General features: G+C 48.2%; 2 protein-coding genes across 6 annotated transcripts; both read left to right on the top strand.

The window, feature by feature from the left end:
• Positions 1-1,427: 1,427 nt before the first annotated feature.
• On the top strand, positions 1,428-25,073 carry KLHL12 (kelch like family member 12). 4 transcript variants are annotated; one of them, XM_040535514.1, is made up of 12 exons: positions 1,428-1,469; positions 1,718-1,916; positions 7,404-7,557; positions 8,323-8,540; positions 11,482-11,631; positions 13,432-13,546; positions 15,928-16,034; positions 17,000-17,195; positions 18,394-18,552; positions 19,770-19,868; positions 22,976-23,162; positions 23,470-25,073. In XM_040535514.1, exons 2-12 carry the CDS (start codon positions 1,752-1,754, stop codon positions 23,594-23,596), a joined length of 1,677 nt encoding a protein of 558 aa, XP_040391448.1. In that variant the 5' UTR covers positions 1,428-1,469; positions 1,718-1,751; the 3' UTR covers positions 23,597-25,073. The 4 variants fall into 4 exon arrangements, with proteins under 4 accessions (XP_040391448.1, XP_040391449.1, XP_040391451.1 ...); XM_040535515.1 differs by lacking the exon at positions 1,428-1,469 and adding an exon at positions 1,476-1,514; XM_040535517.1 differs by lacking the exon at positions 1,428-1,469 and having other exon boundaries at positions 1,655-1,916.
• LOC121059109 lies at positions 2,113-3,125 on the top strand. Of its 2 annotated transcripts, XM_040535522.1 has the most exons (3): positions 2,113-2,142; positions 2,195-2,339; positions 2,395-2,958. In XM_040535522.1, the coding sequence occupies exons 1-3, from the start codon at positions 2,120-2,122 to the stop codon at positions 2,956-2,958; spliced, it is 732 nt and encodes a 243-aa protein (XP_040391456.1). In that variant the 5' UTR covers positions 2,113-2,119. The 2 variants fall into 2 exon arrangements, with proteins under 2 accessions (XP_040391456.1, XP_040391455.1); XM_040535521.1 differs by having other exon boundaries at positions 2,195-3,125.
• Positions 25,074-25,575: the final 502 nt, after the last annotated feature.

The following is a 25,575-nucleotide window of genomic DNA, read 5'->3' as shown; positions in this document are numbered from 1 at the left end:
AAGGCACTATGGGATGTTTTGGGAGAGCTGTGGTTGCCAATGGGCCACAACAGTGGTGACATCCCAGCTACCTTTTGAGGATGGAGCCCAGCCTGGTTCCCTTTCCCACCACTCCCTTGACAGCAAGCATGAGTTTCTCCCCTGGGGATCCAGTTGGCCTGCTCCAGAGTAAAGCCAGAATGTAAATCAACATGTAAGAAGTGGAGGATCAAAGAGTCTGGGTTCTTCCATGACTGTAGCCACAATAATCTTGCCCATCCCAAACTGGTAAACCACTGCTGAGGAAGAATCTGGAGTGGCCTGCTTCTGCTCCAAGCTTGAAGGAGAGCGTGAGTGCCCAAACACTGGCCTGTTTTTCCAGGAATGTCAAGAAATCACCTCTTCCCCAAAACCTTGCCTTGTTTTCAACTGATGAACACTCATCAGGCAGTTGGCCTGGGAAGGATTAAAGGTAATTCTTAAACCAGGGCTCGTAGCATGATCTGAAAGTCTGTAACTGACTTTTTCTCCTAGAACTGCAACACAAGAATTGAAAACAGACTTGCATGCTCCTCACAGGAGCAGCCCAATGCAGCATCTAGCTGAACTCCAAGATCATCTGGTCCAACCACCCCCTACCACCACTGTCACCCACTGAACCATGTCCCCAAGCACCACGTCCAACCTTTCCTTGAACACCCCCAGGGACGGTGACTCCACCACCTCCCTGGGCAACCCATCCCAACGCCTGACTGCTCTTTCTGAGAAGAAATGTCTCCTCATTTCCCACCTGAACCTCCCCTGGCACAGCTTGAGGCCATTCCCTCTGGTCCTATCCCTGGTTATGTGTGAGAAGAGGCCGACCCCCAGCTCCCCACACCTTCCTTTCAGGCAGTTGCAGAGAGCAATGAGGTCTGCCCTGAGCCTCCTCTTCCCCAGCCCAAACACCCCCAGTTCCCTCAGCTGCTCCTCACAGGACTTGTGCCCCAGGCCCTTCACCACCTTCATAGCCCTTCTCTGGACATGTTCCAGGGCCTCCAGGTCCTTCTTGTACTGAGGGGCCCCTCATGACTACAGGGCCTGTGATTTTTTGGTTTTATTGATTTCGCAGTTTTTCTTGATTTTACTGTTTCTCTTGTTTTTACTGTTTTTCTTGTTTTTACTGTTTCACCGTGTTTTTCTTCGCTATCCTCCTCATTTTGGGGCAGCGGGACCTTCCCCTTATCAGCTTAACATCCTCCCCACTGCTCTGACAGTGTCACGCCTGCACGACCCCTTTTGAACAGGCAACGTGAGCGGAATTTTCCCTTGAAAACCCACATTTTCCTGAAAAAAAAAAAAAAAAAAAAAAAACACTTTGCTCCTCACGCTGGGGGGGGGGGGGGGGGGTAGCAGGAGCCCGTTACCAGGCAACCGCGCGGAGCCCCCCCGAGGGGCGGGGGCGTCGCGGCCCGGTGACGCCATCAGCGCGCGGCGGGGGCGGGGGAGAGGTGCGGGAGGGGAGGGGGGCGGCGCGGCGCGGGGCGCCGGGGCCGGTGAGGGCGGCGGAGAAGGGGGGGGGGGGGAGCAGCGAGGGGGGGGGGGGTGGCGCTGCCGGGCGGCGGGGCCCGGGGCGGCGGCGGCGCCGGGGCGGGAGGGGCAGGGCCCGGGGGAGGAGGGAGGGGCGGTGGCGGGCGGGCGGCGGGGCGCCCCCTGGCGGGGCGGCGGGGCCATGTGGCCGTGCTGGCTGTGCCCGCAGGTGCCGGGCGCCATGGCCCCCCCCCAAGGACATCATGACCAACTCGCACGCCAAGTCCATCCTGAACGCCATGAACGCCCTGCGGAAGAGCGGCACGCTGTGCGACGTCACCCTCCGCGTGGAGCACAAGGACTTCCCGGCCCACCGCATCGTGCTGGCCGCCTGCAGCGACTACTTCTGCGCCATGTTCACCAGCGAGGTCGGCGGCCGAGGCGTGCCCGCCCTGCTGGGCGCGGATCCCTGCGGATCCCTTGGCGTGGTGGGCCCGGATCCGGTTGGGTGGTGGGCTTGGATCCCACTGGATCCCATTGCGTGGTGGGCCCGGATCCAGTTGGGTGGGGGTCTTGGATCCCTGTCGATCCCTTGGCGTGGTGGCGTGGATCCCACTGGATCCCTTGCGTGATGGGCCTGGATCCCTTTGGATGGTGGGCCTGGATCCTTCTGGATCCCATTGCATGGTGGGCCCGGATCCAGTTGGGTGGTCGTCTTGGATCCCTCTGGATCCCATGTGTGGTGGGCCTGGGTCCCTCTGGATCCCATTGCATGGTGGGTCCAAATCCAGTTGGGTGGTGGTCTTAGACCACTCTGGATCCCTTGGCCTGGTGGGCCTGGATCCAGTTGGGTGGGGGTCTTGGATCCCTCTCGATCCCTTGGCGTGGTGGCCTGGATCCAGTTGGGTGGTGGGCTTGGATCCCTCTGGATTCTGTTGTGTGGTGGGCTTGGGTTCCTCTGGATCCTGTTGCATGGGGGGCCCAGATCCAGTTGGGTGGGGGTCTGGGATCCCTCTGGATCCTGTTGGGTGGGTGTCTTGGATCCTTCCAGATCCTGTTGCATGGTGGGCCAGCATCCAGTTGAGTGGGGGTCTTGGGTCTTTCCATATCCCTTTGCATGGTGGGCCCAGATCCCGTTGCATGGTGGTCTTGGATACCTCTGGATCCCTTTGTGTGGTGGGCCCGGATCCCTCTGGATCCGTTGGCGTAGTGTGCCCGGATCCAGTTGGGTGGGCGTCTTGGATCCCTCAGGACCCATTTGCATGGTGGGTCCAGATCCCATGCGGTGGTGGCTCCTGGTTCTTCTGGATCCCTTTGCATGGTGGACCAGGGTCCCTCTGGACCCCTCCAGATGCTGGCATCAGATTCTTCCAGGTGGCGGCTCTGGATCCTTCTGGATTTCCCTGCGTAGAGGCCCCAGAGTCCCCTGGATCCCCTCACAGTGGCCCCAAATCCCCCTGGATCCTGTAGCAGTGGCCCAGGATCTCCTGGTGCATCTGGGTGCCCTCACAGCAGCCCCAGAGCCCTCTGTCACGGCACGGGGGGAGCAGAGGCAGCAGCTGGGACTGTGCCCCACATCACTGTCTGCTGCGTGGCCAACCCGCACGGCAGGGAGCTGGCAAGCCAGGAGGCTCTGAGACTTGTCCTGATTTTTTTAGGGCTGGTTTGTGTCTTCCTGCATCTGAGCATCTGCCTCCTGCTGTTACCGGCCCTAGGGCAGAGCTGTGCAGGCCATGGCGTGCGCCCAGGGCAGCCAGTGTAAAACTGAAATGGAGGTGTTTCACTCACGGCCTGGCTGATAGCTGGTACGTGCTGGGTTGTGGTGCTGCTCCTGCAAAGAAGATGCAACCTTTGGGGCTGGGACCTGGGGCCCCTGTTACTTTACTCACGAAATCTCACTTGCTAGGACCTTTGCTCTCACAGTATTTTTTATATCCACTTGCGTTACCTACATGCTGTTTTTCTGAATCGCTGAAAGGTAACATTTGAGTCGAAGCTAGCACTCCTTCATATTGTTATCTGAGACGAGTGCTAGGCCTTGTCTTTTGCAAGTTTGAGTCAATCTTTGTGGCTTTTTCATACAGAAGATGCTTTCTTCATCCTAGCAACTTCTCCATCAGCAGAGAGAAACATGACTAAGCAGCCCAAAGGTCCTAAAGACCTTCCTGCTAACCCAGTGCTGCCTGCAGGAGAGAATCATTTCCTTCGTTGTTTTATCCACCAGTGACCACTGCTGGTGGAGCAGTCGGTTTGCTGACCCTTCCTTTGTTCGGTGCTGGGTGGGGTGAGCAGCTAACTTCATTTTTTTAGTCCTGAGGGAAGCAACCAAAATAAGACATATGTGGACCAACCGCATAACAGTATGTTTTCTATCTATTGACTTAAATATTTCAATATTCTGTATTTCTATCTATCTGTTGTCTTCAAGAAATTTGTAAATTTGACAGCTTTATGCTCGTTATCTGTGCAAAGGAAGTATATTTTTTCATAAAAGAAAGTGCACAAAGCAAATTCAGTCCCTGGAGGCCAAAGATCTGTTTATCGACAGCTTCAGCATACGCAGCGTAATAGCACTGTCCTCTCTCTTTGTGTTTTCCCCTATGTTCTTGTCGGTGCCTTTGACTTCATCTACACAGTCTACGGAGATCCAGGTGCTCTGCGTGCTGCAGAACATTCTTGTGGCTGCTAAGGAAGGCTGAGGATCGGTGCACTTTGGATCTGAGCTGAGATTGTCTCTCCTTGCTCTTTTATACTCTCATTTTAACTCTAACATTGTGGTGACCTTAATTCATAGATACGATTCTTCCTAGAAAGACAAGTACATCCAGTGCCCAATGGGCATGAGTGCTCTCTCTCTCATGCCCTCACATTGCTGCTGCTTTAAGGGTTTTACTTCCTTTGCTTAGTCTCTATCCAAATTGGCTTTTTCGTATGGAAACCCCAAAATGACAAACCTGCCAAGTGACACAGGCAATTACTGTGTGTTTGTGGGAGAACGTTCTTTCCAGGAAATGACAGCTTGGTAAGCCTCAAAGTGGCCCTACTTCCTATGTGTGTTAATGACAAGTATGTTGGTGAGTGTAATAGGACAGCACTTGGTTGCCATCCAAACACTTGTGGGTACAGAGTGTTTTGGCCTTGGCTGTAACTTCAGGGAACTCAAAATGCCGGATTGCAAAATGTGCCAACAGCCTCTACAAGGGCTTCCTTTGCGTTTGATCACTCATCTCCAGCAAACGTGGGGACTACTTGGTGAGCTGCAACGCGTGGCTTTTGTCAGGGTTGGGCTACGATGGGCTTTGCTCAGAACTGGTCCCTGGGTTATGCCCTGTACCACTCATGGTGTTGTATGTGCACGGCCAGCGGAGCACTGAGGTTGTCGTCAGAGATGATCTTCGTAGAAAACTGTTTGCCAGTCCACGTGCCTCTAGTTTCTTCCTTCTCTCACTTCTGACTTTAATGTTTTCTTTCAAAAGTTCTCAACCTTAATATAAATTTCTTTCTGTTTTCCAGAAGGAGGGGAAGCCACCAATCACCTGTTGAACCCCTGGCCTTTGACAACACCTTTCCCCATCTCTGTGTTGAGTAGTGTGGGCAAACTGAAAGGCCCACCGGTTTTACCTACGAGGCTTTTCCTTATAGTGAAAACTGAAGAGCAGTTTCAGGAAATGCTCCCTTGCACCCTAGTTTTGCACTGGGATTTCTGCCTTTGTTTGGACACGTTAACGTCTTCCAGGGCGTGTTAACAGCTGATTGTTGGCTCCACCTCAGAAAGAAACTAGTCCGTCTTCTCTTAGAGTATGCTCTAGAAATTTGAAGGCTTGGGCTTTTTTGTTTTGTTTTCCCTAGAACATAGAGAAATTCTCTTCTTATTCTGAAAATAACTTCTGTTTCTGCTCTGGGATCCTTTTTTTAAGGTATGATTCAAGGATCCCAAGTTATACATCGCGTACGTTGTGTGAAGTCATTTTAAATGTTTTCTCCCATCCAAATAGTCTTAGCATGTGAATCAACTGTGAGCCAAATAACAAGGTGGTAGTATAGTGAAGCAGAAGTTGCACATAAGCAGAGCCAGAGCTCATCATCTCTATAATGTTAGTGTTGTCCCCGTGGTTAGTGTTGTGGTCAACAGTATGCAGAGAGGATGTGCATGGTTGATTATTGAATATTGGTTGTGGGGACAGGAGCATCTTTACCAGCTTCAGGCCAGTCTGTGAAGAACAGCTGTCTACAGCATCTACCTCACTCGGTGCAATCCCTTACCAGTAGGTCTGGTGCCATTCTAGTCTTTAACTTCTTATCCTCTTTCTTCTAAGTACACAGCATGTATGGACACGGGCAGGTGCAGTTTACCTCTCCATTTGCTTGTTGGAATCGTAGGAATATCCTGTCCGATCAGCTCTGATCTCTGTGACACCTGTGTCCTTTATCTATTGCACAAAACATCTTGGTCTTGTTTGGGGGAATGGTTTGTCTAACGCATGTCATGAACTCATTTTGACTTCTAAATGCAACGCCTGTCGCACAGCAGGTCAAACAAGGTAATTTCCTCTTCCTGTCTGATTCTGGATGCCATGAAGTTTTTTCAATGTGTCAACAGACTTGAAAGGCCTCTCCTTCAAATTACTTTGAGTATCACCATTACCCCCCATGTTTCGCTTCTATTCCATGGTCCCTGCATTGCAGAAGTGGATCAGTCTCAGCAGAGACTTCTCTTCTGTCGCTGTGTCATCAGCTGCCTCTGTAGGAGTATGTCTGACTGCTCTTATTTTCTCTAATCGTGTATCATGGCATTTTTCCCCAGCTGTGGCCAATTCCAAGTCAAGTGATGATGCTTTGATCATGCTTTCTCTTCACTGAGTCTCCACTCACTCTGTCCATAACCAGCTTCAGTCTCATTCTTAGCAAGAAACGTCAAGGGCTTTCATCTGAATTGTGCTTGCACTGATACTGACTACTTCTTCAGAATTCTCAGGGAAGAAAAAATGAGTTTTGCAGTGTGCTGCATGGAGACATCCTTCTGTTGAGGTCCATTCATGCTGACAAGAGCTCACAGCTATGTGCGGATGTGATTAGTAATTCCACCTGCCAGCCCATTGTTCGTGAATCATCAGATGCTGTGCCAGCAGCTTCCTAATGGCTGCATTAAACCACTAACAGCTGATGCTCTGTGAAAATATAATCTCAGTTCTGCACCCATAGAGGTGCAAATTGGGTGGATTCTCAGAATTTGCTGTTCCCAACAGTAACATTCGTTAGAAAATGTAATTATTCCAAAATGATGCATCTTAGAGATGATAAAATAGCAAGGAGACAAAGTCAGGATTGTTTAAGTACCATCATTTTACATACTTTAAATGTAACTTTTAACTTCAGTATTTCAACCTTTAACTGAATTTTTTGAGCTGGTCGTTCTTTATAGAGACTCTCACCATAAGCTAACAGGATGGATCAGGAATTGAAGTTAAGAAAGCTTTTTATTTGGATCGATTTTAGAGCAGAGAAGTAAGGTGGGGACGCCATGTAAGCTGCAGCATGTCATACACATCCAGCCCAGAAAGGAACCCCCTGAACTGTTCCTTCTAGTAAAGCTTGGAGTTTCTCATGAAGGATAGAGTTTCCACGTGCCATTTGTGTATGTTAACTAATTTCTGCTCAGTCTCAATTTGCTCATTTTAAAATGCAGTTTGACTGTCCTCCATATGTGTGATAAACTTTGCTTTTTCTTACTCACCCTGTATGTGCATCCTCTAGGGAAATTTCCTCCTTTCCCTTATTCTTTCAGTGAGCACAAGAAAAGACAAATTTCTGTTGAAACCTCTTTGACAAATTGCATCTTTAAAAACTGCTGAGCACTGTTGCCTTTTTGACCAAATTACTGAAAAGTAATCCATTGTCTCCTTTCTAATTTACAGCTCTCAGAGAAGGATAAACCCTATGTAGATATCCAGGGACTGACAGCTTCCACCATGGAAATCCTGCTAGATTTTGTGTATACAGAAACTGTTCACGTGACAGTAGAAAACGTCCAAGAATTGCTCCCAGCAGCGTGCCTGCTTCAGCTAAAAGGTAATTGCTAAGTATCAGCACAAACTGCACAATTGGTGCTGCTCAGAGATCTGGTTTGTCTGACCTTCTGTAAATGGAAGGCAGATTGTGGGAGGCATGAAATCTATAAGCAGTGTGTTCATTCCAGGCCTGAGCCCTTCTGCCTTGAAACCATACAGTTTGTGTCAAACTTCTTCTATTATCTTTTGCACACTGGTCTCATTGGTAGAGGAACTGACTTGACTGGAAAAAAAGATCATAAAACATTATTTTTCCATGGTTTGGGCTACTTTATATCTGCATGAGAATACCCAGGAAGAATTCAGTATAATAATAAGCAAATCCTTGATATCACTTGGCCTTGCCATCGCGATGTGTCTGGATCATAACAACCTGATTGATGTGCGCCTATGGAGCTATCCAAGGCAACTATCAAAAAGACATTGAAGAAAGCCTTAAAAAAAATCTGGTGGCCATATCCACTAGCATATACCTTCTTGGCTTGTAGTCCATGAAGCTGGGTACAAGTCACATTCGAGTCAGTTCCTAGTATTGGATTTTTTTAATGTGCAAATAGAATAGACAGAGATTGAAACAGCCCAAACAATTGCTCTCCTGCTTAGTGTTACCATTTTCCTCAGAAGTGTTTGCATGTGTGTGTATTTCAAGCTTGTTTTTGAGTTGGTTTTTCATTATTGTTTAGAACTTTCTTTTCTGAAGCCCTTTCCAAAGCAGAGGATTGATAGTAAGCATGCAGTGCTCATTCACCCCTCCAATTTTCCGTAGGTGTGAAACAAGCTTGCTGTGAGTTTCTAGAAAGCCAGCTGGATCCATCAAATTGTTTGGGCATTCGGGATTTTGCTGAGACACACAATTGTGTTGATCTAATGCAAGCTGCAGAGGTCTTCAGCCAGAAACATTTTCCAGAGGTGGTTCAGCATGAAGAGTTTATCCTCTTAAATCAAGAAGAGGTTGAAAAGCTCATCAAGTGTGATGAAATTCAGGTAAAACCTGAAAAGTACCGTTACCCTGCAAAGCGTTAAAGTAAAGCATTGAAACCAGTTGGAGTTAAGTCCACACTTCTAGGGTGGATTTTGCACACAGTTCCTGAGTTCTGGAATTTCATTTCCAAAAAGGTTCTTCTAACTTTTCAGCCTTGTAACCTCAAACTGATGAGTAACATGCAACTTCTGTGTACGAATTTGTTGTCAGGCAAACATTTCCTGCAAGTAAGACAATCACAGTTGGTTACCTCTGCAGAGTTCTTGATCCCTTTTCTCCTCATTTCCCTGGAGGAGCATTCGGAGGTTACAAAGACGAGTTGTCTCAATGCCTACATTTCAGAAATACCTGCAAGACATTAACTTCTATTTGTAGACCTTTGCATGCTACTCAGCAGCACAAGGAATGCATGTGTCATGCCAGGCATTCGGGTGTCCTCTGCTTTACAAGGAGCAGAATGCATGATGGTGCAGGGTAGTCAGATTCTTCAGGGAGTTACATGAAGATTTTATTGCCTGTGATTTCTGGTACAGATTCTGTTCCCTCGGGGTTGGTTTCTGGAGGATTTACTACTTGGCTGGAACCTGTCAAATACTTTTTTTTCCCAAGTTTTCTGTGAATGTTTTTCTTGAGAATGGAAATAAGGTGAAAATTCTTTGATAATAGCGAGGGCACTGGTTTGTTTAAGATGGATTTCAGTGAGAGTTGATGTTTGCTTCAGTTCTAAAAGAAGTGATTAAATCATTATCCAGAGTTTGCAGTGACACAAGCTCTTAGAAACAAACCCATGTAAGTGATACCTCTGGTAGGGTTCCTGAAAAGCAAGTGCAGGGCTAGCCAGAGGAGAAATCTTAATGTATGCTTTGAAAGTCTGCTGTGAAGGTGGCCTTCTGCCAAGCTGTTAGCCTCTTGTTGATAAACCTGCTTGGGAAAGAACATGCAAGATAGCAGTGAAAAACACTGGTGTAGGCAGTGATCAGCAGTGGAAAAAGGCTGAGTGTGTTTGGTATTTAACAAGCAGCAGCTTCAATGCTGTGAAGGTCTGAGCTTATGCAGGTTGTGGTGAGTATTGACATAACACTTCTGGATGCTCAAGAGGAAATAGTCATAGAACGGCTTGGGTTGGAAGGGACCTTTAAAGATCACCCAGTCCAACCCCCTGCCATTTTTCACTAGACCAGGCTGCCCAAAGTCCCATCCAACCTGACCTTGAACACTTCCAGGGATGGGACGTCTACAACTTCTCTGGGCAACCTGTTCCAGTTCCCCACCACCCTCGTTGTGAAGAATTGCTTCCTTGTATCTAATCTAAATCTACCCTCTTTTAGTTTAAAACCGTGACCTCTTAACCTGTCACTGCAGGCCCTAGTAAGAAGTCTCTACCCATCTTTCTTATAAGTTATGATTCAGGCTTTGCACACACATGGTGAGGCGTGAATTTATTGTAATACCTTGAGAAAGTGAACAGAGCAAATCTCTTTGCTGCTCTGGACAGGGGTAATGTGTTCAGGAGCAAGAATGTTGTATCGGAGGGTACTGAGAAGGCACCAGCTGCAAAGTCCCCTGGCTTTTGGAGAAGCAGGTCTTCTTTTAGAGTGGGAGGTTTTCACTGTGATGTTCTATTTAGTGTAACCCATCATATATCAAACAACTAGGCATGATTTAACATACAACAAAACTGTTAGATGTATCAGAGGACAGTCACTTAAGGAAGGAATAAAACGATGTGTTGATTACTGCATTTTTGGAGGAGGTGGGAAAAATTGGAACCAGTGAAGTACCCTGCTTTCCTTTTGTGAGCTCTAATTGTTCTTGCCCTGTAATTCAGAAATAAAGAGGCCATTTCTAATTGCAGTGTTACAAATATAAATCAATGACATGGAAGAATTGCCTTACATAATTAACCTCTATGGCTCCCTGCTTCAGAACATTCTTCAACAAATAGCTGCAAAATGAACTTCAAAGTGTACTAGTCCTATATTGGTGGGAAGACTCAGTCTTGTTGTTACAGGTCTCCTTTTATCTTCATATTAGTTGATCATAATAATGATGATCATAATAAATTCATGTCTCACTTGCTTTTAAATTGGACAATCTGAAGACTTGCAAAAAGAAAATCAAGCCCAAATAATATATAATAGGTCTCTTTACAGTTATTTATCTTTTCATTATCAGATTAATCTTGCACCGGCGTGCTCAGCGTGCACTGGAGCTGCTGTATTTGTAAAGCTGTCTGAAGCACCCGAGGTTTTCTAAAAGTGCCAAATTTAGTTGGCTTAGACAGTGTAAGCTCTGGAAGTGGTGTAAGCACTGGCATGTGGGGGTCCTAAGTGGAAGGAGAAATAAGTTAGAGTCAGAACAGCAGAGTTCACACCTTCTCCACTCTGAAATCGAGTCATTTGTAGTTTCTTAAATGTAAATTGAAGTAAAAGACCTCAGATATACCCAGTATTATGATTAGGGTATTAGCAGGGCGGTGTGTGGGCACTGGGCTGCAGGGGTTAAGGTGAGGCACTTTTCTCTAAAAAAGAGACGTGATTCTGATCACCTTTATGATGGTACTTTGCAGCCTGCAGGACAGCGACCTCTGCTCAGAGTGGGAATCCCTGGCAGTTACAGTCTTTGTCTGGGCTCTCTCAGCGCTTGTGGGCCAGGTCCCACCTGGCTCTGCTGCGTACCATAGTGCGTTTCTGGTACTTGTACTGTCAGTTGCTGATCTCAGCTATAAGGAAAAACCAAATGCAGTTTTAAGGAAGAGAAAATAAGGGCTTGTAATCAGTGCTTGTAAATGCTGCTCACAGGAATTTCCATAACAGACTCTAACGTGAGGTGTCCTGCTCTCTTGCTGGCTCTGAGCAGCATCAACAGTCTAAAAGTTGTCTGTTCCACGGGCAGTTGCTGAATTGCCCTGCGGTCTGATCGGTGTGTGTCTCCTCTTTGCAGGTGGACTCTGAAGAGCCTGTTTTTGAGGCAGTTATAAACTGGGTGAAGCACTCGAAAAAAGAACGGGAAGCATCGCTGCCGGAGCTGCTGCAGTATGTGCGCATGCCGCTTCTCACCCCCCGCTACATCACCGATGTCATCGACACCGAGGTATCGGCAGCCCGGGTCCGGGGCACAGAACAGCTGGGAGCCAGTATCTGTGTGTGGCTGCGTGCTCCCTGGTCAGAGTCCTGCTGTCCTAACAGCGTGTTAGAAGCTGCTCTCTCTACCAGTGCTTTTTGATGCTGAACCTATGGAGGTGTCCCCGTTCAGCTGCAGTGCCCACTGTTTTCCTCGGAAGTAGTTTGCTGTGCCAACAGTTACAGCATCCTGCTTTCAGCTGGGAGGGAGTCCCATCCAGAGGAATTACTCGGTTGTCTCCTGATAGGCACCACCTTTCTGTTCTCATCTGTTGCCTTCTATAGTGAGCTTTCTGTCTTCCATTCCTAAGCCCTAGTGGGTCTCCTGTAGGTGGAGACAGGCTGCTGGCATGGGATGCTAGGGTGGAAATGGCTGGAGAGGGCCTCATCAGGAGTTGTTCCAGGTGCAGATGCCCTTGACTGAGGAGAGCAGCAGCACGGTAGGTCCAGGGTCAACACACGGCTGAGAGCCAGATGTAATCCTTTGTGTGGCTGGAGCATTGCAGAGGCAAACCAAAATGTGGATGACTACAGGAGATCATTAAGCTTTTGCAGTGGAAGTTCAATTCCAAATGAGTGATGCTGACCCAGTGCAAGGTTTGACAGGAAGGTGCAGAGAAGGTTCAAACCAGTGTCCTTGTCTGATGGTGACGTGAGCTGATCGGTGGCTACTAGCCTTTGTCACCCATCAGGTGCTGAATGCGGAGTGAAGACATGGTTACATATGAAAGTGGCTGATCTAGCAACATTCATTTCTGATGTGACAATGGCTGCCTTCTGCAGGTGTTCTTAAATAGGGTCAGCAAGTATGCAGTTAAGTTGTGCCAGGGCTAAAATGTGCTTAGTCAGATTGTTATGGTCCACCTTAAACTGAAATTGAAGCTAACACAAGAGGGACTGGTACCAGAACAATTAAGTCTGTTCCAAAAGCAGGCTAACATATTGTGTGTAAAGGGACCCAACCTTCTTACTGCCCAGGTTGGCACCTCTAGACTGGAGGTGAGACGTGATGATGGTGGGACATCATCATCTTGGTACAGTGTGGAGGGGAGAGGGTTGGCTTGGTGCAGCATCATCTGCCCTGAACGCCCTGGTCTTCTTGCACAAGCACAAACAAATTGTAAAAATAAATCTTGGCTTATTGCAGCGCAAAACACCCAAAGGGAACTGAACACTGAACATTCAGGGGAGGGGAACGACACTCTGTGTTACTCACGGAGGATATGACTGTCCTTGGGTGCAGCACCCCCAGCTTCTTTTGAAGGAGACCTTATCTGCTTCTGTAGTCGCTTTGTAGCTCAGTGTCCCATGTGTATAGGGATCGAGCTAACAGACCCAGCAAAACTGCTTAGTTTGTGCTTTGCTCCTTGTTTCGTCTTCAATGGCAGGTGCATGTTGAGTTGATGATGTGGGGCAGATCCAGCCAAACTGATTTCAGCCCCTGCCAGTCCCCCTTCACAAATGTATTTCTGCTGGCTTACATGTAGCAGAAGTGGATTTCCCTTAGTTTTCCAATGTAAGTATTTTTGCCATGGAACCTGCAGTGCCAGACTTTGCATGAGAAACGAGCCATACCTTTCCAGCTGCAGTCTAGTTTTGCGTTGTCTTTGCCTTTCCTTGCATGCAGCATTTGCACCATGACACTACTAGCAGCAGCCTGCCCACAGGTCATTTTAATGCTGTCTGAATTGACCAGAGCTGGCTTCAGGACAGTTCTCAGTAGGGATCTTAAAATACCTCACGTGTACCAGTGACTCATGTTTTTCCTCAGCCTTTTATACGATGCAGTCTGCAGTGCAGAGACCTCGTCGATGAAGCTAAGAAATTTCATCTTCGGCCTGAGCTCCGGAGTCAGATGCAGGGACCCAGGACAAGAGCACGTCTAGGTGAGCAGCAAGGGGAAGGTCACCGAGGAGGTCTGGGGAATTGGCAGGTATTGTGCTACAGGTGCTGTACAGCGCCTTGTAATTGTGCAGAAGAGCTTTGCAGCAGTAACTTCTTGATACACAGTCCCCAGTGGTAAAGAAAGGCGAGCACGGGACAAAAGTATGTTTTCATAGCACAGTTACTTAGCGGCAGTGCAGGGACTAGTTGGCCTTTAATCCAAGGCCTCTGCTGTAACCACAGAAACGGTTTCCTGAATTGTTGGTGCTTCCAGACACGTTTGTCTCAGAACGCAGCTGTCCAAGAAGTATGGGAAGAGTTTCTTCCTATCTAAAAAGGCAGTTATCAGTGTCAGAGATAAAAAGAAACAACTGTATTAGAGTGAAGGTTAGCTTTCAACAGGGAATCTGAGGGGGGAAGGCACAAGGAGGAAGACAGAGAGGTGCCTCATTCCTTTCAGAGGTACATTTTTCTTAACCTCATTTTCAACTTAACCTCTTAGGACAAAAAAAAAAAAAAAAAAAAGTTGATTTCAGCTGCTATTTCAGTGCCAGTGCCTCCTACCAAGCACTGTCGCTGAGTCGTTTGGGAGAAGTGCTTGGCTTAAGGCTGGAAGCACTTGGGAGTAACACAAACAGTAGGAATTACCCCCAGGAGAAGAAAAAGTATTTTCTGGCTTCTTCCTAACAATGGCCCTTCCTCACCTGACTCCCTTCCTCATGTCTCTAGGCTCACTCTGGACTGCCTTTACCCCAGCTGAACTCGCAGAGCACTGCCCTTGGTGCCAGCGCTGACACCTCTTCCCTCACGCAGCCCTCCCTGGGTGCTCTCCAGTGCTGCTGCTTGTGGAGAGGGACCCTGAGAAAAAGCTTTGTGGCCATTTCTTGGTATTAACGCTGTTTTAGGGGATGGAAAACAGATTAAATACTAAAGGAGGAGGGCAAATTAGTTTTTTCAGAGAGAGATTGATTAGGTTTTTGGCCTGAAGGCATTATTGTTATGATGTGGTTTGACCTCCAGCATAGTCCAGGCCACAGCATGTCTTCTTTTTTTCCGGGAACATCCTCCATCAATTTCAATGACATTCATTTCAGCTTTGCCTGCTGTTTTAGAAAGGGGCATTGAATTTTGTTCTTGGTTGGAACACTTGAGCTGATAAAGGAAACGTCACAGAATTCTTTCATTACTTATATTGGCAAAGAGTTTGCACCTTGTTTCAAAGGTTCATCTTCAGATTCACTCCAACTTTTTTTTTTTTAAACCGATTCAATACCATCTGCTGTCAGGAGTGCTCTCATCATCTGTCATTTATAAATAGTCATCAGGTTGCCTATTAACTTTCTGTTGGATAAACTGAACTGATTGTGCTATTAACTGTCATAATGCACAGGAAACTTTCTAAGTTCCAATTTGTCTTCAGAGCTTTTTTCTGAATCCTTCCCAGTTACATTTTGTTATTTTCCTTCATCTGAAGTGGCAATTGTTTTGCTTTGGGATGGTCAAGGTCTTGCTAAGTCTTTGTTGCTCGATGTTCAGCCTTTCTGCAGCGAAAAGCTGGATAGCTCTGAACTCTAATAAAATTCCCTATTACAGAAATGGTCCAACAGATGCAGGGATGCTCATCTATTTCTAAAACTATGATAGAAACCCTGCCTTCAAGGCAATTGTTATAAGGGAAATCAGAATTAAATTAGAAATTAGAACTCTCCAGATCACAAGTCTTATTTTTCTGTCAAGGAGAAAATAAGAAAAAATCAGGGACCCTTTGAGAGAACAGGAAGTAAAGGGAAGGCAACTTTGAAATAAAATACAGTAAGATGTAAGAGAGAATTCTTGGGAAAATATTGCATTATTTTTTCAGGCTTCAGTGAGCCTAACTTTTACTTCTTGTAGAAATGGTGAAAAAAAAGGTGCCATCTGGTCTGGATGTCGCTTGTAAATGAGGAGAGAATGCCATTCTTTGTGAGGAGGGTGGAGGCAAGCAGCCATCCTCCTTCAGCTTTCTTGGGAGTAAGAAGTTTACAAAATAAACATGGGAGAGAATACAAAAGAAGACATAAACAAGCCAACTTGTGTTCTCAGAGTCCATCTAACATGGGGAGGAACTGCCCACCAGTGGACAGCTTCTAGCACCCAGGTTAGTCTTATGGCCGTGCACCCTGGAAGGGTTTCTCTCTTCCTACCCACTGACACGAGAGGGGACCCAGGTGACTGTTACCTGCATTAGGTGCCTGCTTCAGAACAGTGATAAAAAAAAAAAACGGTGATTTAGAGGCTGCTTCTTGCACCAAGGAAGGCTCAGCATTTACTCGGATGATTGCGTTGAGGTGACCCTTTGGTTGTGAAGGGACTGACCGGACTTTGCTCTCCCTCTTTGCTCTAGGAGCTAATGAAGTCCTGCTTGTGATCGGCGGCTTTGGCAGCCAGCAGTCACCTATTGATGTTGTGGAGAAATATGACCCGAAGACTCAGGAGTGGAGTTTCTTGCCCGTAAGGGACCAGTTTTGACTATCATTGGGCTCTACAGATTGCTGTCATCAAACACTCACCATTGGACCATATACCACCCTCTAAATAAAATTCCTCTTCGGGTTCCTCTGCATTCTGCTTAGATTTTATGACAGAAATTCATTAGGGTTGCTGAGGTTTACACAGTGAATGCTAAAACTGCTTCACATTTGAAGATTTACTAAGTAAGCTTTTTATGAGAGCTTGCTGTCATATTTCTAATGAGATGAGCCTTCAGAGACCCACATCTTTGTTGTGGGAGTGAGAACTTATGAGAGGCATTTTTGATCTTAGGGGGGTGTTAAGCTCTGAAGTTTAGTGATGATAATTGAAATGTCAATAGGAGTAGTATAATCAGTCCTGCTTTCAGGCAGGCTGCATGATCTTGCTTGCATTGTTTCTGAGCAAAGGAGGATATATTTAGGAAGACAGAGCTTCTGCATTGGGGACTATTTCTACCAAAATTTAAAATTGGCTGTATCAGTGTGAAATGGTGGAGAACTGCCTCTACTTTAGTATCTGTAATCACGGAAGAACTTACATCACCTTCTCCAAAATTCTGTTCTTTTTTGGAGGCCAAAAGCTTTGGATATTTCCATCAGATCACAGTCTCCACATTTTCCCCTTGACAGTCTCGGCAGGGAGCCAGTGGGAGGAACGCAAACCTCCAAGATGCATCAAAGATTCAGTAGAGACAAAGGATAAGTTGACATTTTAATGCAAAATATTTTAGCACAAAGAGACCTGGGCAGCAAGAGTAGAAGCGGAGGAAGTCAGATGCAATTTATGCATTTTAACCAGGGCTGTATCCTTGAAATCCATAGTGCCATTTGTCTCTTTGGCCATTTTCCAAAAGAGCAGTGAGACAGGATGGAAGAACCGCAGTTGTTCTTCGTATGTCGGTGTTATTTCCTCTCCTTGACCCTTTATTGTCTTTGCCCTTTTAGAGCATTACCCGTAAGAGGCGCTACGTTGCTACGGTGTCCCTGCACGATCGGATCTATGTGATTGGGGGGTATGACGGCCGCTCGCGCCTCAGCTCTGTGGAGTGCTTGGATTACACATCAGATGAGGATGGTATCTGGTACTCTGTAGCTCCGATGAACGTGCGGCGAGGCCTAGCAGGAGCCACGACCCTGGGAGGTACGTCCAGGTCGCTGCACTGGCAGGGCAGTTCTCTGTCATTCCTGTCCTCTGGTCGTCCTGAAATGCCCTGAGCTGGCACACGCAGAGCCGGTGGCTCTGAGAGTCTGAAAGTCTGGCGTTTCATTTGGATGGAGAAATGGAAAACTTCTTGTGCACGTATCCCGAGAGGAGTTCTGTCTCCATTCTTCAGGCATGTGTCTGTGCGTTGAGGGATGGCAGCTCAAGGAAGGGTTATGGAGTGGAAAGCTCTCGGGGTGGTGACAGTGTCGTGTAGTGCTGAGCACAGGACACAGAGTACAGCAATAACAATCCATCACTGGAGAGAGGCTGAAAGTGGAGCACGTGCAGAGAGGGATTCTTAGGACATACCTGGAAGAAAGAAACTACCTTATGGAGCAAACCAGAACACTTCAGCCTGTTTACACAGGACATACTCATATATTATTTCTCTATAATATACATATATTCTCTCTATGTATTACTTGGCATAAGTAGAAAATGTGCTATATAAGAATTGAATAAGAGCGAGTGGTTATAAACAGGCCATAAAGAATTTGTGTGGAAATGAGAGGAAGTTTTATAGCTATTAAAGTAGTGGTTATCTTCTTAATAACATTGGTTGAATAACATGCCTTACATTTCAAATTCTTACTGTATCTGTTCTGATGAAACTTCTGTAAAAAAAAGTGGCTGGTTTGAAGATGACACTTGACAGATTTGTGAAGCATCGTGTGCATTAGGTTCTCCAGCATAAGGAGCTGGTCTTGATGTCTTTTGGATCCTCTCTGTTTGCTACCCATGTGTTTGCTACCCTATAATCATGTACTCTGGGGCGGTGCCGAGCTGGTGTTAATGGTGGCAGGGTTTGGGCATGGCACTTTTTCTGTATGTTCTGCAGGATGAAAAAAAAAATAGCTGGGGCATGTATGTTTTCTTTAATCCATCACCAAGAAGCAGATTTAAGGGCCAGATGGGTTTTGTGTTTGTTTGGTTTGTTGGGTCTGTGAGCAGGCTAATGCAGCGAGCCAGGGTGAGGAGGCTGCGTTTGTCTTGGCTCTGAATGTGCCAAGCTCTGTAGTTGTTCCTGCATTTTGCAGTCCGCGTTGTAGGTTTGCTCCATCTGTGAGGGCCTTCTTGCTCCATGTGCGTGTTTGATCCTCGATGCGGTGAGTCCAGCCTCTCTCTAACGTTGCAGACATGATCTACGTTTCCGGTGGGTTCGACGGAAGCCGACGTCACACCAGCATGGAACGATACGACCCCAACATCGATCAGTGGAGTATGCTGGGAGACATGCAGACAGCACGGGAAGGAGCGGGGCTTGTCGTAGCTAATGGAGTTATCTATTGCCTCGGTAGGTACCTGAGGACCTCAAGGCATTCAGCAAATATGTGCTTTTAGCAAAAATGGCAGTGCGGATCCTTTCTGCACCAGTTATGTCACGTCCAGGTTAGAAGAGACACCCAGAAGGTTTAATTTCACCAAACTGAGCACTGCACGGTGCTGTCAGCTGGCGCAGCCTGTTCTCACCACTGCCATCACCAGAGCTAAGGCTGGATCTGCCACACAGCGACACTAAATGCTGTTAGAAGCAAATTGGTCACAGTCAGCCTACATTTGAGGGACCGCTGAAGCGTGGGGGTGAGCAGTGGCAGCTGAGGTTTGCAGGGCCAGGGCAGTGGCTGAAACGCCCTAGAGATGAAGCAGGTAGCTACAGGTCATCTGCTCCACACGAAGCAATGCTGGCTGTAGCACTCTGGAAATGTATCTTAGGCTGTATGTGTTCTAGCTCCTTTCTGCAGCACTTGTTTCATTTTCAGAGAGCCCTGAGTTTCAGATACCCAAATCATTCTAAAGACATTAATAAGCTTGTTCTGGACATGATGCCTCTTTCAAGGCACCAAAAAAGGCAGGCCCAGCACTGTTTTCTGCCCTCACCAGTTGCAGTCCTGTTGTTCTTGGGGAGTCTTGATTATCAGACACTGGTTTATGGGTTTCACTTCTCTCTCCCAAATTCCTCATCCCCATGCTGTCCCCCAAGGCAGATGCCAGCACATTGCTCCTTTGCTGAAGCAGCACAACACAATTTTTTGGTATTGTCTTGTGAACCTGCTCTTCCAGCCTTTCATGCTTTCATCTTCAAGGCATCCCAGCGTATGTCTGCGTGGCCTCCTAGTGTGAGCTGGAGGCTGCAGGCAGCAGCACACAGACCCTGAGCCAGCACCAGGTCTGGAAGCTGTACATCTGCTTCAGTGGGACAGCGGGAATGTTGGCATCGGGCTTGGAGGTGGCTCTGCAGTGCAGCACTAAGCTGGCTGTAGTGGTTTGGAGGGGCAATACTCCACCAGCGGTGCCCCGTGCGGTGCAGGGCAGAGCTTGCTCCAAGCTGGCTCAGGTCTGGCACTACAAGCTGCAGGGATCCTCTGTGTTCTGCCTGCCCCAGCGTGTTGGGAGTTGTGCTGGTCGCAGGGCAGTGCCATGCCAAGGGTGAACCAGGCATATTACTGCTCCCTACACAGAAAACATTTTCCAGAACTCAGACCCATGGTTTGCTCCTCTCTTCTGTTTCAGGTGGCTATGATGGGCTGAACATTCTGAATTCCGTAGAGAGGTACGATCCCCACACTGGACACTGGACAAATGTCACACCAATGGCCACTAAGCGCTCAGGTAAGAGCCCACAGAGCCTTGAGGTTACAATGTGTTGTGCTGCGCTGAGGAAGCCGTCACTGCTGACTTGTTCTGCTGCTCTTCAGGATGTTGGCTGGTGTCAGTGGGTGGATTGGCTTTGAGCAGGGACTGTTTTAGGACGTGCTGGCTTAGCTCCCCAACAGAAGGATTGGTTCTCACATGCCTGATGTCTGCATCCCATGCTAAGATGTGAATAAAGGAATGTGCCTGTGGTTTTATAGGTTGCAGGGAGAGGAAGTCTTGTGTGACTGCCCTAACTAGGAACAGTGCATGGCTTGGAGAAAAGCTGGCAAAGGAACAAGCGATGTAACAATTCTGTGTAAGATAATGGGACAGTTTGCTAAGTCAGTGTTCGTCAACCGCACAGGGCACTGTAAAGGCAGGGGTGCTCAGCAAGCCCTCTTTCACCTGCCCTGCACTTTGTGAAGTGCTGGGCCTCAGCTCCTGGGGCAGCGGGAGGGCAGAGGCCAGTGCTACTCGGGCAGTGTTAAACTGCTCAGCTAATGATGACTTGAAACATCGTGCAGCCACACTTCAGTTATCCCCACCAACTTGCAGTTTCTCCATCCTGCTTGGAGTCCTCTCTGAGCTTTAAGTTTGGCAGCTAGGAGAAAAATAAAGTTTAAAGCCTCATTTTGGAGTGATTTACTGTCTCAGCTGTTACTCATTTCTCAAAGGAGAAGTGCAGCTCTCTTCTCCCTGTGTGCTCCAGTGCTGGCCCCAGGCCACTGCACTGCGCCTCAGGCCTGCCCCAAACCTCATGGCAGTGCTCGAGAGCAGCTGTGGCCTTGCTGAGCTGCACGTGGCAGGGCAGGAAGCTCGGTGCTCCACAGCTTTGTGGTTCTTGATGGAGTAGTTCTGCTTACAGGCAGTCTTTCAAAACACTTTTGAAGTTGCTTTTTCTCTAATAATTCCAATAAATGTCCTTTACAATTAGCCTAGGCAGCCTTGTTTCTCTTTGTTCTCTGCTGTAGTATTCTTGTTTAGAGACAAGAGCTGGTTACTCAATTAAAACTGTTCTCTGTTCTAAAAACATTCAGGCTTTCTTGTGCCTGCAGTGCATTCACCAAAACCCCAGGCTTTAAATATTTACTCCTGTGACAGAGCCATTCCTGTTAAGTTTGGGTTGGAAAGTATTTCCCATATGCCAAGAATGGATTTCATTTAGAAGTTGGTTGCTTTCCACACCCGGGAAGATCCCACATACCAATGCGTGATAAATCTATGGCTTTTCCTACATCAGAGGAAACATGCAAGACCTATTCACGGATCTCCAGAAAGCGTAAGAATGGGATGCCTTTTTCCAAGCGGTCTGTTGTGTGCACCACAGAAGATGTCTTCTGGCAAAACCAAAAGCAAAGAGTTCAAAGGGAAGGCCATTTATAAGAAGTCTTTTCCCAGGTCCATGCCAGTTTCCCACAAGACTTGGAGGCTTTTGATAGCAGTGCCTCAGCCCACAGAGCAGACTACTTCAGTGCCACAAGCAAGCAGGAACACTGTGAGGCTCTTCATACCAGCCACATTCCTTCCTCAGTGCCGTGACTGGGAGCACAGCGATCTGAAGCAGGGATGTGCCCCAAAACGCTGTTGGGCACAGGTTTTTTTTTCTGTCACTCTGTGGTACTAACGCCCCTTCTAGTAGCTTAGATACCGGTTGCACTTACAACTTCCACCCTGGTACCAGTTCCAGTCCATCCATCCTGGCGACCTTGGACCCTGTAGGACCTCCTTTGCTTCAGGGTTTTGACACTTTCCTAGATCTGTCTGAGTGCAGGTCTTTGAGTTCCAAGGGAGACAGGACTAAAAGTAGTCTTGCCTTTATTTACAGAGAATTGTCTCCCCTTGTTTCTCCTCATCTCTTAGGACGTATTCTGGAGATGAACAGGTCCTAAGAGATGGATACCCCTCAGAAACCTTGGCTGTGTTGCACTGCTAGACCTGACTTCCCTGGCTAAACCTTGGTCTGGTCCCTTCTCAGCTAAAGTTTCCCCCAGTGAAGCTCTCAGAGAACCCCTGGGGGCAGTCTGCCCCTTCCCAGCTGAATTGGTGCTCTCAGCAAGGACAGATGGTGAGAGGGAGGTTGCGTGTGGTGGAACAGAAAGTCTCTTACACCTTGTTTGTAGAAGAAACAGACCAGTTCCCAGGAGCTGTAGGGTAGCTGGCACGTTTCCTTAGGGATACTTGTCAGTGCAATAGCTACATGTTGCTGGTAACATCCTGACAGGGTTTACTCAGCTCTGGAGATGCAGCTCAGAACAGCAGCAGCTGTTGGCGAGAGCACACAAGGCCATGGAGCACACGGTTATCTGACTTACCTTGTGTTCTTTGGTGCTCCTATCTGAGAGGGGCTGCAGTCTGCGAGCTGAGGCTGGCAGGGCAAATCTGCTGCTGTTGTCACAAATCCCAAGTCAGGTCAGCTGTATCACTGGTCGCTTTTACTGGGGCAGGTGAGAACAGCAGCTCTGACGTGCTTCAGCCACTCGAGCCTCTGTGACTGTGCAGCAGACACCAGTTTTCATTTCCCTGCCTCCCAGAGAAGCAGTGTGAAAGAAATCCCTCTTCCAGCGTCACATGGAGCGGTGGCATTGTCCTGGCTGCAGCCAGGGGCTGGGTGACACCAGGGAGCCAGGAACAGCAGAGAAACCCAGCTTTGTGGTGACCCCCCACAGCAGAGTTCCAGCCAGCTGCCCACATGGCTTGTGCCAGCCTGCGCAGGGCTCGGGGTGTCCTTCAGCCAGGGTGGACGTCTCACCTGGCTCCTGCTGCCCTGGCTGCAGTGCTGCTCAGTCCCCCTTACGCTGGAGATTCAGCAGCAGTGGGTAGGTAGAGGTTTCCGTGTATCATTTTGGAGACAACAAAAAATACTGGGCGATGGCAGCTCTTCAGTGATACATTAGATATTTATTCTCTTTTGTATTTATACATAAATAAATAAATATATATTTATTGATAGATACACGCATAAGAAGATACCCTCTGAAGAGGAAGAACTGACCTAGTTCAGCCTTGTTGACAGCAAGCCCTGGGCACCGTGCCGACAGTGTCACTCGTGACTGTAACTGTTCCATCCTCCTCTCTCTCCCCAGGGGCTGGAGTGGCTCTGCTGAATGACCATATTTATGTAGTTGGTGGGTTCGATGGGACAGCACATCTCTCTTCCGTGGAAGCCTATAATATTCGCACTGATTCCTGGACAACCGTAACAAGCATGACAACTCCCCGCTGCTATGTCGGGGCCACCGTGCTGCGGGGAAGGCTGTATGCAATCGCTGGGTAAGAGACAGCCCTGGGCTGGAGAGGAAGACGCTCTGCTTGCTGGAAGAGGTGCGAGTGACTTGAGGTGACGCGACCTGCTGCCACAATTTCAGGTGGCCTCTCCCAGCCCACATAGGCAGTGTGATGGTTCAGGGCCAAGACAGGCAGGAGAGTGGCAGCAGATAGCAAAAGAGAACCTAATATAATGGTTTTGTTTCAGGCTGTCCCTGCCGTATGTAACTGTCCAGCCTCCTAGAAAGGACTGTGAACACCTCAACCTCTTCCTGCAGCAGCATCCCTCACCTGTAACTTTCTGTCCTTGCAGGTACGATGGCAACTCCCTGCTGAGCAGCATTGAGTGCTATGATCCCATCATCGACAACTGGGAAGTGGTGACCTCCCTGGGGATGCAGCGGTGTGATGCTGGAGTCTGTGTCCTTCGGGAGAAGTGATGTGGAGGGAGCTTACAAAGAAGAACATCCTAAAAAGTCTCTGCTGGAAGAAGAGTCCCAAGTGATTTGCAGTGACTGTTTTTGAGAGGTGTGGATGCTGTGGAAGTAGGCACCAGAACAGCAGCTTTCTGTGCTGCTTTGACTAGAGCATGTGCATAAACGTGTTATCTCAGCAGTCATTTGAAATCGGGGGCTCTGCGTGAAGCTGGAGAAAGGTGGTGAAGTGGGTCAGGAGAAGCTGCATTCTCTGCTGTTCCTGTGGCTAATTCTATCAGCAGAGCCGGGGTGCCCCCAGCATTGGCATCAGCCGGCGTGGTGAATGCATCCAAGGACATCTGCATACAACTGGGGGTCTCTTCGGCCACTGCAGGACCGTGCGGGTCCTCTGGTTGCTCTCAGCCACGTGGATGCGTGCAGGTGGAATCCAGCTGCTCTTATGTTCCAGCTTCAAATCATCTTGTACATACTGAATGTTTTTAATTTGCTCCTCAAGCACGTATCTGTGCAGAGCCAAATTGAGTGAGCATGTGTAAGGGGGTCCTGCACTGGAGCTGCATCCGCAGGTTCCTCCCAGGTCTGCACACAAGGAGTCGCAGATTAAAGCTGTCAACTACTGAGACCCAAAAGCCTGAGGCTGCTGGGGGCAAAGGGCAGGGGGGAGAAACTCATTGCCTAGCGTAGAGGCAGATCTGCAGCATTTGTGCTCCAAGCGAGGGGCTCACCGAGCCCCACATCACACATCACGTTTCCCTTGAAAAGCTTGACACGTCCAGCTGCACAAAGCTGCGTTTTCTGGCAGCAGGAGCCTGGCTGTGAAAGGCAGTGCCTTTGCTCCTACCCCTGCAGGGAGGTCACCTTGCGGAGGCTGAGGCCCTGAGTGTAGGGACGCAATTGCTACTGTCTACGTCGACCTTGCTGGCGAGCGACTGGGGTTCTTCCCTGGACAGGTGTCTGTCCAGCGCACCCACGTCAGCCTTGTAGTCGAATTCATTGTGTTGATTTTCCTTTTATCCAGGATTTTTCTGCTTCCAGGCACGGTTTGGAGTGACATCCAGGATTCCGTTTTGCCCCTGTGTTCTCAGCTCTCCCCTGCCTCCTAACTCCGCATCCTCTTACACCAGCTGTCCTTTGCCTGCCCCACGAGCCCCAGGTGAGCGTTTCACCACTGGCTCCCTGGAGCACTCTCCCCAGCATGTCTCCTGCCTTGCTGTGTTTCTGGCAGCGCGGGCTCTCCTCTGCCGTCAGCTTGGCCCCTGCAGTGCCTGGGCTCTGTGTAGTGCTGCTCGTTGAGCTTACTGCTGACTCCTTGCTTAGGGGACAGGGTGGGATCAGGGATGTGGTAGCATGACTTAATTATGCACTTTCAGCCAACGCTCTGACCTTCTGCGTTTGTTTCTATTACACAAGTGTTCTGTGGTTTTGTTTCCTATGTTTATTTTTTAATGAAAACAGAAAGAATAAAATATTTCCTGAGCCAGTGGGAGCTTAGCTTCTGTTCTCTACCCTCAAGACATTTGCCTGATCCCCACATTGAGGATTTGTATAAAACTCTGGTTAGACCAGGCAGCCACCTTCAGCCGTGCTTCTGCCCCTGCTGCTTAGGTCTCTGAGTGGCATTAAAGAGCAAGAGCTCCATCCCCTTGGGATCCGCAGTGCAAAAGCCAGTGGGGCCTGGGAGGACTTGCTAACTGAGAATTAATTTGTTGCAAGAGGTGCTTGCGAAGAGTGGCAGCAGAGATGTGGAAAACACCCTGTGATAATACTGTTGTAACAGAGTCTGCAGTTGCGAAAAATAACTGCTCCTTTGTCCACCATGGAAGAGTGGGATGAATGGAGCGCAGTATTAATTCAGCTGTCAATGGCGTAGCTGCAAACTGCTCTCCTGGTTTCTCTCTACAAACCTTCTGTTGATTTTAAGACAAACTGCTGTGTCCTGCCCCAGCAGCCTTTGATGGCTCTGAATGTTCTGGTCCCCAACC

This window comes from Cygnus olor, chromosome 24, assembly GCF_009769625.2.
Source record: "Cygnus olor isolate bCygOlo1 chromosome 24, bCygOlo1.pri.v2, whole genome shotgun sequence".
In the NCBI taxonomy this organism is placed as follows: domain Eukaryota; kingdom Metazoa; phylum Chordata; class Aves; order Anseriformes; family Anatidae; genus Cygnus; species Cygnus olor.
This window is presented reverse-complemented; position numbering and strand designations above follow the sequence as displayed.